We start from the raw sequence: 20,370 nt of genomic DNA, 5'->3' as shown, positions 1-20,370 counted from the left end.
CACAGAGGAAAAGGAGCAATAATTACATCGCAAGCTAGATCAACCCAACGTAACTTGGTATGACAACTACCAATAATATTTTAATGGACTTTTGGCAAATTCGAATAAACTCATGGTGGTTATCTGGATCAATTAGTTATGAACGTTTGTTTGAAGCAAAATAATGGAAGCTCAATAATAAATTAAACGCATAAATGGAGTGGAATAATCATAATATGTGGCCGGACACTAAATAAATGCAGAGTAGCAAACCAACAGGACATAATGGATAATACGACTGGCAGCGAAAGTTATGTATATTAGGTATATTTAAATTATTTAAATTTTTAGAATCAATTGAGCGGCCTTTAAGGACGCTAAACCATTAGCAAAAACGAAATTTTTTGCTTAGGAATTTTTTTAAATATGGTAGGATAAACAAATTTTTTTCAAAAGTTTGATGTCAGCTTTGAAAATGACACAAACTAAACCGAAAAAAAAGAAGCATAAAAACTAATTGTAGACAAAACTCCGTAAAGTAAATTAAAAAAAAAGATCGAGAAATGTTTAAATATTAACTTTAGGAAAATTTTTTTTTTAAATTTTAGAAAATTTTGAACAGTGGCTTCAATAACATTAATTAAATAACGAAAAATAATCCAGAAAAAAATGTTATTCTTAGATCTTTATAATGTCAAATAAATCAGGAAACAATAGCATAAAAACTTATTTTTAAAATATTGTGTAAATTGAAAAAAAAAATTTACATTAAAATGCTAAAATTAAACAAATTTTTCCAACGAAATCTTTCTTAAACTTTTATATCAACTAAATAAGGAAAAATAATAAAAGTAAAATGGAATGCATAGGATAAAGAATAAAATCAAAAATTTTATTAAAACTTAAATTTAGTTCATTTCTCACAAAAGCAGAAAAATAATTATAGGAAAATTCGAACATGGCTTGGTGGACAAAAATGGCCCAAGGCATTATGATAGCCATAGCTGGCTATGATGTAGGAAAAGGAAACTCTGAAACGTCAGAGAACAGGATAGCAAAATATGAACCACCAGCCGAGGTAGAAACAAAAATCAGCCCAAAAATTCCAGATGTTTGTCTAGGCGCAATGATTTGTGTAGTCGGGCTACTGATCATTGCAATGGCCACAATACTAAGAAAATATATGAAAATCAAATATAGACAAATGAATAACGTGCAACAGCGCATCTAAAATTGTTTTCCTTCTACCATAATTTCCAAACTCAAAGCTGAGGAAGAGCAATAAACAATTGAAGTAAAATCTCAAATAGTAAGTCTCAAAATGTCACAATCGACAGTAAAGGTAGCTCTGCCTAATGCGAACATCAAATCCACGATTCGCATATTTCCTTCGATTGCTCCTGACAAAGATGGTCAGGAAGCAATAGGAAATTCTAGAACAGTGGAAGTAAGCAAAACCTAACGAAAAAAAATACAAATATTTTACAACCAGCCCATAACGACAAGCATGAAGAAAAAGTCACAACGAGAACCTATATATATATATATATATATATATATATATATATACAGCTACTAAATTTTCCGAATAAATAGCTATAAATATTTTTATTGGTTCTAAGTTTAATGTAACCCTAATAAAATGATATAACTATGAAAAGGTGTTATTTAATACAATAGTTAAAGAAACATATAAAGGTATGAGGTGTTTCAGCTATAAAAACTCGCTTTTATAGATATCATAATTTTAGGAAAAATATTTTTTTATTTTAACTCCGGTAAAATAGAATAGGAAATAGTAATAGTAAATATCTTTTACGCTAAATAGAATTGAATAGTAGTAAGAAATATTCTTACTTCAATTGACTAGAAAATGGTAACGGGAATACCAATACAAAAAAAAAAATCTATTATTAACTCAGAATTTAATAAAAACCAGGTTCAACCAAAAGTATTCCAATTTACTCGGTTAGTTAATAAAAATTTCCAAAGACAAGCGGATTTTAAATGTGTGCACTCATTTAAAATCCGGCTATAAAATAAATACAATAAATAAAATATATAAATAAGTAAAATAATTGTTAAATTTAAAAGTTTTCCTATACGTAAAATAATCGTTAAATTTAAAATTTTGAAAAAAAAAGATTTGTACAAAATATTGAAAAAAAATATATATAAAATGTAAAAATAATAAAAGTATCAAGGTCAGCAAATTAGAAACAAAATATACAACCTCTTTCACTACAATATCAAGTTAAGGTAAAATGCCAAAATCATTTAAAATGAGAACAAAGAGTCTTATACAATTGTGCACAAAACAATTATATAATACTCTTTTTCTAAGGCGGATGGTGTAGCATTATGCGTCATGCCCACCTATGCAATACATTTACAGCATTACGCATCATGAACTTCTATGCTAAATACTTCTTAGTAACAATCATATTACAATATTATACAACATAAATTATTGAACTAACACAGCGGTTAGCTAACATCAATGGAATGCCGAATATGGAACCCTTGTCCGTTCACAGCTAATAAATTCTGCTTATTATTTACATACAACCAATAATATGAATTAACCAAATATTCACATTTCACATGAATATCGATCTGCTGACTTTGCATACAAATCTACATGTATGCATATTAATAAAAATCTACATGCATGCATAGTAATACAAATATACATATATGCATAGCAATACCAATCTACATATATGCATAATAATACAAATCTACATATACTACATATATGCATATTAATACAAATCTACATATATGCATAATAATACAAATCTATCTCTGTAATACAAATGTACTTATTTTTACTTGTTAGTATTAGGATATTTATAAATGTGTAGGTTAAGTAATTAGCTATAAAAAGGGAAAGAATTTTTGTAATAAAGAGAATATTGATCTGACCATCAAAGTCAACACATCTTCTTGTTTATTAACTTTTCACTGCTACGATCAACCAGCGCCACAGTCAGTGACTGCTTTGCCACATCACTCATCGGAGTCTTAGTGTTAACTCCCTTTGGCACCCCGAGAAAGCCGGAGTCTTAGCTTTAACTCCCTTTAGCACCTCCGAGAAAGCCGGAGTCTTAGCGTTATCTCCCTTTGGCTTATCTCATACTTCCGTAGTTGGAACTTCCCTCTGACTCGCAGCTTTCGAGGTAGTTGCTGCCTCGCTATTGGGGCCCATCTGTCTTACAGCTTTGGGCGTACTTGTCTTGTCTATGCGACTGCCCTGCCTCGCGCTCTGGGACTGGGTCCTTTCTGCCTCTTGAAAGCAGGCTTGCCGCCTTCCGCCGAACTTTGCCTCTTCATTCTGCCATTCGACGCTTCTTCCTCCTCGTATCGGTTGCAGATCCGAGGGTTTCTAGCAGCAAACCTTTTGAACTGCCTTCGACCTGCTTCTACCGCTTCATGGGTCCATTCCAAGCGCTCGATCTCCACTTCTGTTGGGTCGACCACTGCTCCCAAGCGTTGTACAATTCTTAGTGCTGCACGGTAATGCGAGAGAGCTCTTTTACTTCCTCTGCTCCGTACCCTTCTCCACTTTTCTACTCCGTTTTCATTTGTGTGCTTCTCCAACACGGAGTTCCTTGAATCAGCACTACTCTCGCTCCCCGAGTCCGACGCATCGCTTAATTCGTATTTGTCGTCCTTGGATTGCGACTCAGTCCTCCTCTTTACATCGTCCTTGTTATCAGGTAATGAGTCGTTCATCTTGGTCGTACGACCACCTGCTCGACAAGGCGGGCTCAGCGGTCCAGTATTATATACGGGGAAAGAATCGTCCGCCACAAGCAGCGCCTCTTACTGTGGTAAGGCCATTAATACTTCCCGAGGTGGCCCGGTATCGGGAAGGCTCCGTTCGAATACGGCCGAATTTATCCCCTGGCTGCAAATCGTCCAATAGGCACGGTCCGCATAACACCCTGGATTAGGGAGTTGGCAGTTCTTGGTCACCGACATCCCGCCGCCCTCCTATGAGGCGAAGCGGCGTAGATGTCAGTCCTAAACAGCTCCGCCTCATAGTCGGGCGCTAAGGAGTTCGGCTAAGCCCTCACACCAACGACAAGGTGCCTGCCCTAGTGGGGGTTCACATGATTAGGTCAGCTAACAACATTTTAACCCCCCCCCCCCCCCCCCCCCCCCCCATCCCATAATGTATGTTTTTTCCTTACCAAACGAAAGTAGTTTAAAAAAAGAAAATTTTGCTTTGAAACCATATTACTAAAATAATAAACAAGAAGTTATAGCACTTTCAATATTTATTGCAACTATTATTTTACCTGATTCTTATTATACTTAGACCTGAAAGTCATGATATTTTTGGAGGACAAATTGCAGAGTTTGCATTGAAAAGTTAATAAAGATATGCCAAATATCATGAATAGGGGAAGTCAAAGTAAATAAGTGAGTCAAACCTGTTGTTTCGTATTTATAATAATAACGCTATGCGACAAAATCAACTTTTTTCTGGGTACTGGACAAAACCCACGTTTTTGTAGAGATTGAGGTATCTCCGTTTTTTTTCGAACTTAGCGTCCAAAAAATAGATATCGGCTTACGCAGTTCGAAGTTCGAAATTCTACATTTCGAAATTTTATTTTTTTGTTAACGCGTTCAGCAAATTGAAAAAGTAAAAATGTGGGGCGTGGTCCGCTCTTTTCCCTTATTTGAAGGGCCGAATTCTTTTCTTGAGAAATTTAGTATAACAGCTGTTATACGAGGTGAAAAGTCAGACTCTGACTTCTGACTTTTCACCTTTACTTTTTCAATTTGCTGAACGCGTTAGCAAAAAAAATAAAATTTCGAAATGTAGAATTTCGAACTTCGAACTGCGTAAGCCGATATCTATTTTTTTGGAGGCTAAGTTCGAAAAAACGGAGATAGTACTTTGTTTACTTAAGCCTCAATCTCTACAAAAACGTGGGTTTTGTCCAATACCCAGAAAAAAAGTTGATTTTGTCGCATAGCGTTATTATTATAAATACGAAACAACAGGTTTGACTCACTTATTTACTTTGAATTCCCCTATTCATAATATTTGGCATATCTTTATTAACTTTTCAATGCAAACTCTGCAATTTGTCCTCCAAGAATATCATGAGTTTCAGGTCTAAGTATAATAAGAATCAGGTAAAATAACAGTTGCAATAAATATTGAAAGTGCTATAACATCTTTGTTTATTATTTGAGTAATATGGTTTCAAAGCAACATTTTCTTGAATTTTTAAGTACTTTCGTTTGGTAAGGAAAAAACATACATTAGGGGGGGTAAAATTTTGTTGGCTGACCCAATCATGTGAAAACGACTTCATAGCTTAAAAGGACATTAAACGGAAATGTGAAGCTTCTCAAGGCCAAAATAATGACATATCAATTTTAAAAATCGGACTTCAAATAACCAAGTTACAACGAAAAAACATTTTCGGCTGTATTTCGCAGAATGAAAAAAAATAAAAAAAAATAAAATTTCCGAAACCCTCTCAACATAATCTTCAAATTTAGGGGCGGACATTGGCAACTTTTTTTCGACCCAGGCTAATATACATATATGTATGTATTTATTAAAAAGGGTACATAGTAAAAAATTGCGAATAACGTACCGTACACGTTCTACTTGCATTTTGTTTTCGATACTTGTTTCTATTCGATTACAATGGTTTTGTTATATTGCAAGTTTATTTACGCAGACAGTGGTTTGGGTCTTGATCGACCATGCAAATAACGTCGGTGCAATGCCAGATCTAGGTTTTCAATTTTTAATTTGTTTCGATAAAAGCCTAGAACATGGATGGACTGCTAATACGCGTCCAAAAATATCGGGAGAGGTGTCAAAGGACGCGTCATGACCTCAGTATTAATAATCCGAAGACGGAAAATGTTGAGTCTTTGTACACACATTTTTTTCCTGTGCACAACAATATTACAAAAACCACATGAAAATTGTCAACTTTAACTGCAAATATCTCATTTATTTTCCGCCTTCAGATTATTGTTGTTGAGATCAATACGCGTCGTTCGACTCCTCTCCCGAAACGAGTATTAGCAGTCGACCCCTGTCCTAGACTTTTACCCTTTTACTCAAGGCTAAGGCGAGCCATACCGACCGATATCACTCCTAACTATCGCGGGTATATTCTAGGCTCCCTATCCCGCTTGTTGTTGTTGTTGCTGTTGTTGTTGTTGTATGAACGATAAAGACACTGTTGTTGTTGTTGTAGCAGTGCTTCGCCCCATCTAATAGGTGTGACCGATCACAAATTATCATCAATGTCCTCTAACGGGAGTCCGAGGAAACTTGCTGTTTCAACAGGCGTGGACCATAATGAGAGGGGTGTTAGAGGCGTTGGTTCCACATTAGAATTGAAGAGAAGCAAGTTTACGGTATTGCTCTTTGAGTACTGGATTCACCGGGCAATTCCTGGCGTAAAGGTCCGACGCCTGTTAATGGAGTTCACTGAGGACCTGCTTATGTTATGCTTCATACGGCTGTGTTCTCAGGTGCCGTATTTCCCCATAGTGCTTACGGAGATGACTCCTTAAGCCCCTGGCTCATCAATCAGATATCTGTTGGGATGCCCAGGTTTCTGGGAACAGGAACTGTTTGGTTAGCATTTCAATTCTTTCCCTTATGGTGTTCTGGGGACATAAGAAGAAAACCCGTGGCAGTTCTGAGGGCAGTATTTTGGCAGCCGCTTCTTCCAGTGGGTAACCTTTAGGCGTGACGACCATATAGGGGACGTGTAGCATGCAATCGGCTGGCCAATTGTTTTATAAGTGGTAATAAGCGTTTCTTTATCTTTTCCCAAGTACTGCCAGCAAGAGATTTGAGGATTTTATTACGGCTCAGGATTTTCGGTACAATTGCGGCTGCAAGCTCACCAAAATGTAGATCCTGATCGAACATCACACCCAAGATTTTGGGGTGTAAGGCAGTCGGTAGCGTAGTGCCATTGACGTGGACGTTGAAAATGGTCGACATTTGGGACGTCCATGTCGTAAAGAAGGTCGCCGATGATTTAGTCGGTGATAATGTCAGGTTTCGCGAGGTGAAAAAACTGCAGATATCAGGCTGGTAGCCGTTTATTTTGTTACAAAGCTCATCGATTTGTGGGCCTGGGCCTGTGGCCATTATTGTGCAGTCATCGGCGTAGGAAACGATATTAACTCCTGGTGGCGAAGGTAACTTTGATATGTAGAAGTTAAACAAAAGTGGGGATAGCACCACCCTGTGGCACCCCTTGTTTAATTCTTCTTGGTTTAAATGATTCGTTTCTAAATTGCACCGATGCCTGCCGTCCACCCAAATACATTGCGATCCACCTTTTAAGATTTGGGGGGGTTTTGATTTATACCGCAATTTATCTTGGTGCTAATGGCATTTAGCACGGTGGTTGTGCTATGAAGTTTTCTGAAGCCATGCTAATGACAGGCTAGTGGCAAATTTGCCTTGAAATGGGACAGTAAAATGGGTTCAAGCATCTTGGCTACTGGCGATAGGAGAGATATCGGGCGATGTGACTCTCCTATGTTAGCTGGTTACCCAGTCTTTAGTAGCGGGACCACCTTGGTCATATTCCATTTTTCGGGAATGACAAAGGTGGGAAGAGACAGGTTGATTGGAAGACATGTGCTTAATATTTAATGAGGGTTTCATTTCCTAGGCTTTTAAGCATCGGCATGTGTATGCCGTCAGGGCCCACCGCTTTAGATGGTTTAACTTGACCGATGGCATCCTCAACCTCTTTGGCGGTGATGGTAATTGGGGACGCGCTGAATTTATGTTTATGCGCCTGTTTGTTGGCCCTCCGTCTAACTTCGTCAACCGTAGAATGCATTATATATTGCCAACAAAAAGGGCTCGCGCAATTTTTCGCACCCGACAGCACTTTATCGCCAAAGGCGATGGAAATTTTGTCGTTGTGCTTGGACGGATTCGATAGGGACTTTACGGTGGATCAAAGCTTACCCACACCGGCAGAGAGGTTACAGCTTCTTAGATGCTCCTCCCATTTCGCCCGCTTGTGTTCATCCACAAGCAATCTGATGAGTTGGTTTATATCCCTTAGTTGGGGGTCGCCGGAATCGAGCTGTCTTATAAAGTCACGTTCTCTCGCAAAATTTGCGGCCTCCCCCGGAAAATGAGGTCGAATTTCGGGAATTCTTCCGGCGGGAATAAAGCGAGCCGAGGCAGATTCAATGACCTTGCGGAAAGCACGCTCCCCTTGGCGAGCATCAGTCGGGATAGGGAGGGCAGCAAAGCGGCTTTGATTTGTATTCATCACACTTTCCTTTTTTAAAGTTTATGAAAGTGCGTTTTTCGGAGACGATGAAGTCGGCGGTACGCTCGAGCGAAATGAGTATTGGCAGGTGGTCGGATGCCAATGTTACCATCGGCTGCCAGTTGACGCAGTTTACGAGTCCTGCGCTCACGGTTGATATATCTGACGAACTGTGACAGCTTCCTACCATACGAGTGGGGGCGTCTCGATTTATTGTGCAGAACGTCGTTTCTTCTATTTGATCCGCCAATATCTCACCTCTGCGGTCCGCCTGCAAGTTTGAATGCCATAGGTCGTGATGGGCATTGAAATCGCCTAATATAGTGCAATTGTCGCCAGTGAGTAACGCACTAATTTTAGGGCGTTATCCACTAGGGCAGCAGGTGGTAGGAGGGATGTAGATGGTGATGATTTTCAGGTTTACATCGTCTGACCGGACAGATTAGACATGCTGTTCCAGGACATTGTCCCTGCGGCCGATGTCGGCATCAAATATATGATATTGCACTGAGTGGTGTATGATAAACGCGAGACCGCCCCCATTTCCGCTCTCGCGATCTTTTCTGTGGACATTGTAAGAAAAGGTCTGCAGAGAAGATCTTGCTGTGAGTTTTGTCTTTTGAATAGAGGCAATGCGGATGTTGTGCCTCTTTATGAAATCAACTATCTCCGTTATCTTGCCAGTTAATTCATTACAGTTTTACTGCAGAATTCAGAAGTGCAGCGGGGGAGACGTCGTCACTCTAGGAGTAAGTAACGGGTAATTACGCCAGGGTTGTGAAAAGCTAAGACGCAATTGCTGTTGTGGCGAATGGTCGTCCCTGGGTAAGCATTGGGGTACCCGGTGTAATTGGGTTTGCGGCCTGGCAGCACGGCGCAATGAATCCCGTCGGGGGGTTTCCGTCGGGGAGACCGGAGCATCTAGGAAAGTGGCGCCGACCGAGGCAGGAGCTGCATTGGGCGGATGTCGCAAACATATATATTCTGTGCTTGCAAACGGTGCAGAAGGTGGTAGGGGCTAATAGTCTATTTCCCTGACCTACACGATTGCTGCCGGAAAAGAAGGGGGAAGACGGGGCGGGGGCGGGGCTGATTTTCCGCATTGCTGCCCACTCTACTACGGAGATTGTAGTTATGAGTGGGAGCGGCCGTATGAGCTGGAGGCACCGTATGGCGCGAGCAACAGGGGACGCTTCCCAAGGCCGTCGGTTCTATGTACCGGAGCGACTCGGGATTTTTCCGCACCAAGGACTGCCATTTCAGTGTAACCCTATTTAATTTGTTGCGTCCCTCCCACAAATTGTCCTTCTCCCAGCAGCTCCTTGCAGCGGTACTGCTCCATATTCTCTTGCTCCGGGAAGGTATCGAGCTCAATCCGGGTCCGTCTCCTGACCCCGGTCCTGAGAAATGGTTTTGCTGCATCTGCCGGAAAAGAATCTTTTTATTACGGTCATACTCTTGTCAGTGTGTCTCGTGTAAGGGATGGTTGCATCGGACAGGTTGTTCTGGGCTAGACCCCAAAACCAGACGTCCACGTAACTTCTATAAATCCTTTGTGGCTCCTTGCTATTCACGCCCTAGGGTGTCCCGTAGTCTGCGCCTTAGCGCCCCCCTACCTTCCAGCAGCTCCGCTGCTCAGCAAGCCACAACAAGTACCCGCTGTTGCTCGCGCCCCACGGCGCCACCAACTCACACGGCTGCTCCCACTCATACCTACAATTTCCGTAGTAGAGTCGGGAGCAATGCCGAGCTGCCCCCGTCTTCTTCCCCTCTCTTTTCCGGCAGCAATTGTGTTGGTCAGGGAAACAGACTCTTAGTCCCTACCTCCCTTTGCACCGTTTGCCAGCTCAGAATATATACGTTTGCGACATCCGCCCAATGCAGCTCCTGCCATGGACGGTGCCACTTTCCTAGATGTTCTGGTCTACGCGACAGCAACCCCCCGACGGGTTTGATTGCGCCATGTTGCCAGGCCGCATACCCAAATACACCGGGTACCCCAATGCTTACCCAAGGACGTCTAGTCCCAGGGCCGCAACATCAGTCGAGTCCTGGCCTTTCACAACCCAGGCGTAGTCACCCGTCACTTAATCCCAGAGTGACGACGTCTCCCCTTATGTACTTCAGAATTCTGCAGTTAAACTGTAATGGATTAACTGGGAAGATCACGGAGATAGTCGACTTCATGAAGCGGCACAACATTCGCATTGCTGCTATTCAAGAGACTAAACTCACAGCAAGATCTGCATTGCAGACCTGTTCTAGCTATAATGTCCACAGAAAGATCGGGAGAGCGGAAATGGAGGCGGCCTCGCGTTTATCATACACCACACTGTGCAATATCATATTGTTACGAATATTAGCAAAACTAAGGTGTGCTGCTATCTCTAAGCCGATGCTAAACAGTGATATCATGCACATCCATAGATCAATCATTATGTATCTAGATAAACGAAACAATAATTGCGTCTGCACATATGTACCATGTACGTATACGAGCAGCGGAGAAACCATGCACAAACACATACATATATAGGAGGAGATACTCCTGAAAGTATGCAATGAGAGAAGCTATAAAATCGTGCAATTGTAGTTACAGCTGAGAAGTTTGAGAGCTGATGGCAACTAGTAGATTCTGGAAGCGCCTAGAAGATGTGAACGTTGAAATCAGAGAGTATAAAAGGCAGCAAATGTAGAGGCGCTGCAATTCAGTTTGATTTGAGCTATCAAGCAGTTTCGATTAAGACGCTATCTAGCGAGCCATAGAAGTATTATTTTGAAAGTCAGTTTCATTTAAGCTATCAGTTTGGTTATTAAGCCAGCTAGTTGCAAAGTATAAGTGTTATTGTGAAGTACTTTAATAAAGGCCATTTTTCCATTATTCAATATTGGAGTTATTTATTCAACAGTTTAGTGATACGAACTTAGCAAAAGGGCAGATAAGAGGATTTGCAAGTAAATTCGTTACAATATATTTGATCCCGACATCGACCGCAGGGACAGTGTCTTAGAACGTCAAGGATTATCTGTCCGGCCGGGCGATGCAAACCTAGAAATCATCAACATCTACATCCCTCCTGCCACCTGTTGCCCCAGTGGATACCGCCCTAATATCAGCGCCGTACTCACTGGAAACAATCGCATTATCTTAGGCGATTTCAATGCCCATCACGATCTATGGCATTCAAACTTGCGGGTGGACAGTAGGGCTGAGATGTTGGCGGATCGCCGGATATTTCAATCGTCAGCTCAGAACTCGTAAGCTGCGTTAACTGCCAGCCGATGGTAACATTGGCATCCGACCACCTGCCTATACTTATTTCGCTCGGGCGTTCCGCCGACTTCATCGTCGCAGGAAAACGCACTTTCCTTAACTTTAAAAAAGGAAAGTGGGACGAATACAAATCCTTTACAGACAACCGCGTTGCTGCCCTCTCTATCCCAACGGATACCCGCCAAGGGGAGCGTGCTTTCCGCAAGGTCATTGAATCCGCCTCGGCTCGTTTAATTCCCTCCGGTAGAATTCCCGAAATCCGGCCGCACTTCCCGGCAGAGGCCGCAAGTTTAGCGAGAGAACGTGACCTTATAAGACAGTTCGATCCCGGCGACCCCCAAATAAGGGATGTAAACCAACGCATCAGATTGCTTGTGGAGGAACACAAGCGGGCGAAATGGGAGGAGCACCTAAGCGGTTGTAACCTCTCTGCCGGTGTAGGTAATCTTTGGTCCACCGTAAGGTCCCTATCGAATCCGTCTAGGCACAATGACAAAGTTTCCATCGCCTTTGGCGATAAAGTGCTGTCGGATGCGGAAAAATGCGCGAGCGCTTTCTGCCGACAATATATAATGCATTCTACGGTCGACAAAGATAGACGGAGGGCCAACAGACACGCACATAAACATAAGTTCAGCGCGTCACCAATTACCATCACCGCCAAAGAAGTTGAGGATGCCTTCGGTCATGCTAAACCATCCAAAGCGGTGGGCCCAGACGGCATAACCTTGCCGATGCTTAAAAGCCTAGGGAAAGAGGGTTTCAAATATTTAGCACATGTCTTCAACCTGTCTCTTTCCACCTTTGTCATACCCGAAAAATGGAAAATGGCCAAGGTGGTCCCTCTACTAAAGCCTGGAAAACCAGCTAACATAGGAGTGTCATATCGCCCGATATCTCTCCTATCGCCAGTAGCCAAGACGCTTGAAGCCATTTTGCTCCCCAACTTCAAAGCAAATTTGCAGCTAGCCTGCCATAAGCATGGCTTCAGAAAACTCCATAGCACCACTACCGCGCTAAATGCCATCAGCACCCAGATAAATTGCGGTTTAAATCAAAACTCCCACCATAGAACAGTACTCGTAGCCTATCAAAAGCCGGTCAACCATGGGACGTTACTGAAAGACTTGGAAGGGTCTACCCTTCTCCCGTGTCTTAAAAGGTGGACCGCAAATTATCTGCGTGGTCGGCAGGCATCGGTGCAATTTAGAAATGAAACATCAAAACCAAGAAGAATTAAACAGGGGTGCCACAGGGTGGTGTCCTATCCGCACTTTTGTTTAATTTCTACATATCTAAGCTACCTTCGCCACCGGAAGGAGTTAATATCGTTTCCTACGCCGATGACTGCACATTAATGGCCACAGGCCCAGGGATCGATGAGCTTTGCAACAGAATAAACGGCTACCTCTCTGATCTCTCCAGTTTTTTCGCCTCGCGAATCCTGGTAATGTCACCGACTAAATCCTCCGCGACCTTATTTACAACATGGACTTCCCAAATGTCGACCATTTTGAACATCCACGTCGATGACACTACGCTACCGACAGTCTTACACCCCAAAATCTTGGGTGTGACGTTTGATCAGGATCTACTGCGGTCAGAACCGCCACGGGCTGTCTTCTTATGTCCCCAGAACACCATCTACATAATGAGGCAAGAACACTCCCCATCAGGGAGAGAAATGAGATGCTAACCAAACAGTTCCTGTTGAATACCCAGAAACCTGGGCATCGCAACAGACATCTGATTGGGGAAGTACGGTACCTGAGAACTCAGCCGTATGAAGCAAAAAAAACACAAGGAGGTCCTTGGTGAAATCCACAAACAGTCGTCGGACCTTTATGACGGGAATTGCCCTCTGAATCCAGTACTCAAGGAACAGTACCCAAAACTTGCGGAAGAGGAACGAACACTCCCCAGGGAAACACGAGTCACTTTAGCTCAACTTCGATCTGGATACTGTAACAGTTTAAACTCTTACCTATCCAGAATCAACCCCGACATACAAAATGTATCCCCGCTTGCAATGTGTCCCCACATGACACCTACCATCTGTTTAATTGTAATATGGTCATTATGGTCCACCCCTGTTGAAACAGCATGGTTCCTTGGACTTCCGTTAGAGGACATTGATGACAATTTGTGATCGGTCGCAGCTATTATGTGGAGCGAAACATTGCTAAAACAACAACAACAGCAACAGGGGAACTTGTAATGGCTTGCTGAGCAGCAGAGCTGCTGGAAGGTAGTGGGGAGGCGCTAAGGCGCAGACTACGGGACGCCCTTGGGTGTAAACAGCAGGGAGCCACAAAAGATTTTTAGAAATTACGGGGACGTCTGGTTTTGGGGTCTAGCCCAGAACAACCTGTCCGATGCAACCATCCCTTGCACGTGACACACTGACAAAAGTATGACCGTCCTAAAAAGATTCTTTTCCGGCAAACGCAGAAAAACCATTTCTCAGGTCCGGGGTCAGGAGGCGGACCCGGATTGAGTTCGATACCTGCCCGGAGCAAGAGAGTATGGAGCAGTCCCGCTGCGAGGAATTGCTGAGCGGATGACAATCCTTGGTCGAGAAAAATCCCGAGTCGCTCCTGTGCATAGAACCGACTGCCTTGGGAAACGTGATAAAGACACTCCCCGAAGGTTTTGGGGACTGTTATCGATGTTGATGGTTCTTTGCCGGATATAGATCTGGTTAGTACCGGTAACAAATCAACATTAAGGTACTAGGCCGACAATCTCTGGAACGATTATTATGACCACATTAAACCTTCTAGACCATACCGCCCCCACCCCCTTGTTCCATGAGGAACTTCGGGTCGCCAAAGCCTCGCGTGCTAAATATGTGTATGATACATTCATATTTGTAACAGGATTCCGCTCACGTAGGTGAGGTTCACAATTGGGTAGCGGAAGCTTTGAAGCTATAAAGCCTTGTATTGCGTTATCAACCCCTATACGATGGGCACTAGAAGGCAGCACAAAGTAATATTGCCCATACACAGTTATGCTTCCAGCAGCATGTAAGTATATGGGATTCCGTATAAACAACACTTTAGTCGCAGGCTTAGGTTTTTATAATGCACTCCTTATAAAACACTAACGCACCCTGAGAAACAAGATACACCTTAGCGACAGCTTATATTTTTAGGCCTAACAGCTTATAAAAAGGCCACGCGCTAGAAATTATATTATAGTGCCGTAGGATCGCGTATATCATTTTCTGTTGGCTGAAGTGAACCAAACCCACGATTGATGGTGCCGTTTGACATTACTCTGTTGAGAGAAACAATAACTGCTTAGCAGAATCCTTGCATTAGATCGGGTCGTTTATGAAAACTTCGATTATTAAGAACTAGGGCTTTAGTATGGGTCGCCTAGGACGAATTGAGTATTAGCCTTGTGGCGTGAACAGACGCTACTTCAAGGCTTACGAGGCTCTTTCTACCTAGCCAGCTTTCAGCATATTGTGGATATTGTTAAGACTGACAGCACCATTGATCTGATTGTCCGCTTGCAACACCTCCACCGCTGTGTCTACGCCCTCGTCATTTGTCGCCGTTTTCAGGTATTGGTATATTCTGGTTTTGACGCTGCAACATATTTAGCGTATCCTCCGACTTCACTACACTTGATACTCAAACATGGGCCTTTGGTATAGTGGGGATCAGTGCTGTATTCACCACCTTCATTCATCTTCTTCTCGGTGAAAATAGTTGTCTCAGCGTTGGATCCCTTTAGTATCACCGAGTAAGCTGCATCACCCGTTAGCTTACTAGTCTTTTTGTCTTTAGTTTTAATGCCACTCTTTCCCTGCATTTATGCATTACAGTTTTGAGGTACGTGGTATTTCAGTACTTAGAGTTCCCTCTTTGCTCTGCCTTGCAGATATAGTGGCGTGGTTCCTGTTTACCCTTCGTCTTCTGTCTCTTAAAATCAGGCTGCAAAGTTTAGAATTGCTCATAGCAAAGTCTTAGTGAGTGAACTGTCTTCGACATTCTTCCACGCTCGCTTTCGCTGTCGGTTGGGTCGATCACTGCAGTCAAGCGCTGCATAATTCTTAATGCTGCCTGGTATTGTGAGAGGGTTCTCCTAAACTCCATGTATCGCTTCCGTCCCAACATTAGTGCTGTTTCTGAGTTGGCAGACCGCTCCTTTACCGAGCGCACAGACTACATACTATCATGTTGTTGTAGCGACACTTCCTGAAGGGTTTTGGGATTGTAATCGATGTTTTTTCCGGATAAATACCCGGTACGTTCCGGTGACAAGTACCATTAAGATACAAGCCCGACTATATCGGGAACGATTTAATATGACCACATTGCACCTTGTAGGCTATCCCGCCCCCTTCCCGAGTTTCATGAAGAACTTGGGGTCGCAAGGACCTCGTCTGCTAAAGAAATACGGGTAAGTAGGGTTTATAATTGGGTTGGATAAGCTATATATTGCGCTAGCAATCCCTTGAGAGGGTTGCGCTCCGCAACCCAATGAATCATTTGGTTGTTTAGTCGTCTTCAAATTCTGTGTGAATGTGAATGTATTTCAGACAGGGAATAGGGATTCCGTGTTGGGTAATCTGATTATAGGGATTTTGATTTTGGTGATAAAGTGGGTAACCTCAACTCATTTGGAGGTACGTATTTGGAGCTATTGTAAATGTAGTATGTATTAAAATCATCATCATAACGTCATTTTTTATTATAACTTTTCATTCTGTCTTTAAAATAGATTTGCTCACGGCTCACATGTAACCGTCCATATGCGCACTCATACCGGTGAAAGACCATACAAGTGCAAGTACTGCGAAAGGGACTTTATGAAAATAAGTGTACTACATACGCATTTACGTTTACATCTGGGTGTAAATATTCACAGATGCAAGTTTTGTCCCTTGGCTTTTCCTTTAGCTGCGGAGCTACGATTACACTTAACGTCTCATGAAAACGAAGATGCAGAAACGCGTGACCAAAATATGACAGCTCTAAAGGAAGAAGAGGCTAAGTTAAAGCAGCAAATATTGGAGAGAAGGTAAGAAAATAACGTGGCATTAATAGAATATTTGATCATCGTAATGTAGTGGTAGTCAAAAAGTTTCAAATATGACCGTTTTTCGCTGGCGTATTATTAGATATATTAGGTCAAAAATAGAGTGAAGAATTTTATAATTAATATAGAAAAAAGGACTATTAGAATAATATTCTATTTTGTATATAGGTATATAATAAAGGAACTTACACATATGACTATGTTTGATCGACTGATCAGATGTTCAAAAATTAATTATAATAAAGCATAAGAACGAAAGTTGTGTTTGACAGTCCTGAAGATGATTTCAGACTGAAATCGAAATATCGACGAAGTAAAACTAAAACACAACTTTAAATATTATGTTTTATTTAACTAAGGCCTATCAGCTCATTAAATTTTTTACAGTGAAAGATTTATAATTTTTTGTAGCTCGTAGCAGAGTGTAAGAAATGCTATCACTTTTTATGCTACGCATCTGCTCTATGCTCTATTTATGTTCAAAGCCGGAGCATAAGCAAAAAAAAAAAAAAACTCCGGAGTAACGTAGCATGTTGAATTCAAATACTTTGTTTTAACAAAGTCCTGTTTAATTTTTTTGGGAACAAATTAAACATACATATATAGTGGAAATATCAAAAATATGGACGTATTAGTTTAACACAGCCTTACTTATGGAAGCCAACACCAAAGATACCCAATTGAAAAATCTTCAGATAGCCGAATGACAGAACAAAGAAGAATTTAGAATTTACTTCACCTGGTTATCCCACCATGGCTTTGTTGAGTGTGCACACACTTTTCTAGTACCAATCAATTATGAAAAACGTCGTACATGCACAAAACTCACTCAAATATCACACGGTTGCATTTAATTAAAGCCACTCTAAAATATCATTACCAAAATTTAATTATTGACCGTTATTACCAGTTTTTTCGTTATTTAAATGGTAATAAAGCACAAGGAAGTTAACTGGAAAAATATCTTTATTGAAATTGTTCGAAAAATATAATAATAAAAATAGCAAATGTCATCGTTCTAAATAAGCGTTGGCAATGTACCATTTATGCTTGCATGGAAAAGTACTAACCTACATTTGTACGTCCTCAATTGGTGATTAAACAATTGAAGAAAAGGCAATTAGTACAAGGTCCTTCATGCATTCTTCTTAGCGGTATCTATACTGGTTTGTTGATTTTGAAAATTGCAATAGCAATATACTATTTTTCTCTAGTTTCTAAGAAAAATATTCTTCTAAATACTGTAACGAATTTTGGGAAATTCTGATTGTTTTGCACCTTCTTCTATCGTTCGATTCGCTGAACTCTCGAATAAATAACTCAAATATTCAGTATAGCAATATCTCCTTTATTTACAACTTTACTGTAGTAGTACTTCACAATTACGATACTCGCGTACCTCACTAATAGCGTGTTACAATTACACTAACTTATTATGGCTTGCACCGCGCTGCTTTTCTACTCTCAGTTAGCCTCGTTCACCTATTTCTCCTAAGGTCTAGACTTTTCATGAACATGCCTTCTGGAACAGTAGTATCTAATGCTTGGTTATTTAGCTATATCTGTAGTTTATGTTTTTCTTCTAACTATATGTGTGTGTATGTGTGAGTAACTACTGCTCTTAGCTGATGACTACATATGTGTATGTGAAATAATCTCTTTGCTTCAAGCTTCTTTTTTTGTTGATTTTCTCATTAAAAAGAAAAAACTGTAGACTCATAACGGGTATTCTGACTGAACACTGCATTCTGGCGTCACATGCCTTTAAATTAGGCGTGGTCAATAATAGTAGTTGTACGAAGTGCGGGTTGGAGGAAGAAACGATCGATGATCGTTTTGTGCTCGTGCCCTGCGCTTGCCAGGCTGAGACTCCAGCTTTAGCAGTGATACAGCTGTCAGATCTAGAAGCACCAAGTGGCTTAGCTCCTAGAAAGCTTCTAGCATTTTGCCAATACGACGGAGTTATTTTATAACATAGGTCCTGGTTTTTGATAGGGTTTTTCAATTTGGTGGTTAAAATGAACTTCTGGTAACACTACGGACTCATTTAGTCTATGTGAGGTCCTTATGGACCGGCCAGTTCAACCTAACCTAACCTAAGCTGCGGTTTATGTGTGTGAAATAGTCTTCGTCGCCTTCTATGTACATATGTGTGTAAATGGCTTACTGTTGTTGTGTTTATTTACTAACAGCATAGTGTTGTTAGAAATGCTGATACTCGCCACACTGCAATAGTTTGTAATTACAGTCAATTAACGTAGGTTCTGTATGTAGTTTGTAGCTTTTTTGACAGCAAATAAAATTGATTTTCAAAACAAATCGGCTCAAGTAAGATAGAATTCAACCTTCCAAAGCAACTTCAAACTTTTACCAATGCCGTGCAAATAGGCAGATCGACTAACGGCGTTATTATGCATAACGCAACGCGACGCGAAGAGTCACTTTCACCCAAGTGAAACCAAATTCGTATCATATAAGAGCATTCATAGGCGGCCACCGTGGTGTGATAGTAGCGTGCTCCGCCTACCACACCGTATGCCCTGGGTTCACATCCCGGGCAAAGCAACATCAAAATTTTAGAAATAAGGTTTTTCAATTAGAAGAACATTTTCTAAGCGGGGTCGCACCTCGGCAGTGTTTGGCAAGCGCTCCGGGCGTATTTCTGCCATGAAAAGCTCTCAGTGAAAACTCATCTGCCTTGATGCCGTTCGGAGTCGGCATAAAACATGGTGGTCCCGTTCGGCCAATTTGTAGGGAATATCAAGAGAGCACGACGCAAATTGGAAGAGAAGTTCGGCCTTAGATCTCTTCGGAGGTTATCGCGCCTTACATTTATATATTTACTAGCAGAACCGACAGACGTTGTTCTGCCCTAAACTTTGGTCTATCTGCATACATTTTAATAAGCTTTTTCCGTCTAACTCTGCCCTCGCCCCTCTACACTTTTTCCTAATCTTTGTATTCACTCCTCCCTCCGTATTTTTCGCTTCATCTATCACCATCTTCATCTCATTCTATCTCTTTCTCAGTCTTTTCCTTCTCTCTTTTCTCTTCTCTCAAGTTTTTCTCATTCTTGGTGGTATGTATTTTGTTCCAGTCCCATTCCGAGTCTCAGTCCCAGTCCCACTCCGAGTCTCAGTCTCAGCCTCAGTCCCAGTCCTAGTCCTAATCACAGCCCCAGTCCGTCTCTGGTCTACTTCCCGAAAAAAAGACAAACAGCGAGACAGACAGCTTCAATTTGATACCCATAATGTAAAAACACATTCTAGGTGTATCCGGGTCCACTTTTTGGCCTATATCTCGAGACCCTAGTCACCCAGCGGCATAAAACTTATTCTGTACTAAAGCACACTTCAACAGCTTCAATTTGATATCCATAATTTAAAAACACATCCTAGTGTTACCCTTATCCACGTTTCTGCCTATATCTCGAGACCCTAGTCACCAATAGGTATGAAAACTACCCTTTACTAAAGCACTCATCAACAGTTTTCATTTGATATCCATATTGTATAACACATTCTAGGGGTGCCCGGGTCCACGTTTTGGCCTATATCTCGAGACCCTAGTCACCAATAGGTATGAAAACTACCCTGTACTAAAGCACTCATCAACAGATTTCATTTGATATCCATATTGTATAAACACATTCTAGGGGTTCCCGGTCCACGTTTTGGCCTATATCTCGAGACCCTAGTCACCCAGGTGTACGAAAAATACCCAGTATTAAAGTACTCATAAACAGCTTCCATTTGA

At 41.5% G+C, this 20,370-nt stretch overlaps 1 protein-coding gene across 2 annotated transcripts in view; it reads left to right on the top strand.

The window, feature by feature from the left end:
- Window positions 1-20,370, top strand: part of LOC137249204 (zinc finger protein 665-like) — a 146,921-nt gene that overhangs the window by 58,731 nt on the left and 67,820 nt on the right. For both annotated transcript variants that reach the window (XR_010952287.1, XM_067780506.1), the window contains exon 5: window positions 16,297-16,596. Coding sequence is in view for 1 of the 2 variants with exons in the window: in XM_067780506.1 (XP_067636607.1) it covers window positions 16,297-16,596 (300 nt within the window). In the remaining variant the exon portion in view is untranslated. The remainder of the gene's footprint in view (window positions 1-16,296; window positions 16,597-20,370) is intronic.

Source organism: Eurosta solidaginis, chromosome 4, assembly GCF_040869045.1.
Source record: "Eurosta solidaginis isolate ZX-2024a chromosome 4, ASM4086904v1, whole genome shotgun sequence".
Classification (NCBI taxonomy): domain Eukaryota; kingdom Metazoa; phylum Arthropoda; class Insecta; order Diptera; family Tephritidae; genus Eurosta; species Eurosta solidaginis.
The sequence above is the reverse complement of the archived record's forward strand: the minus strand, read 5'-3'. Positions and strand labels throughout refer to the sequence as shown.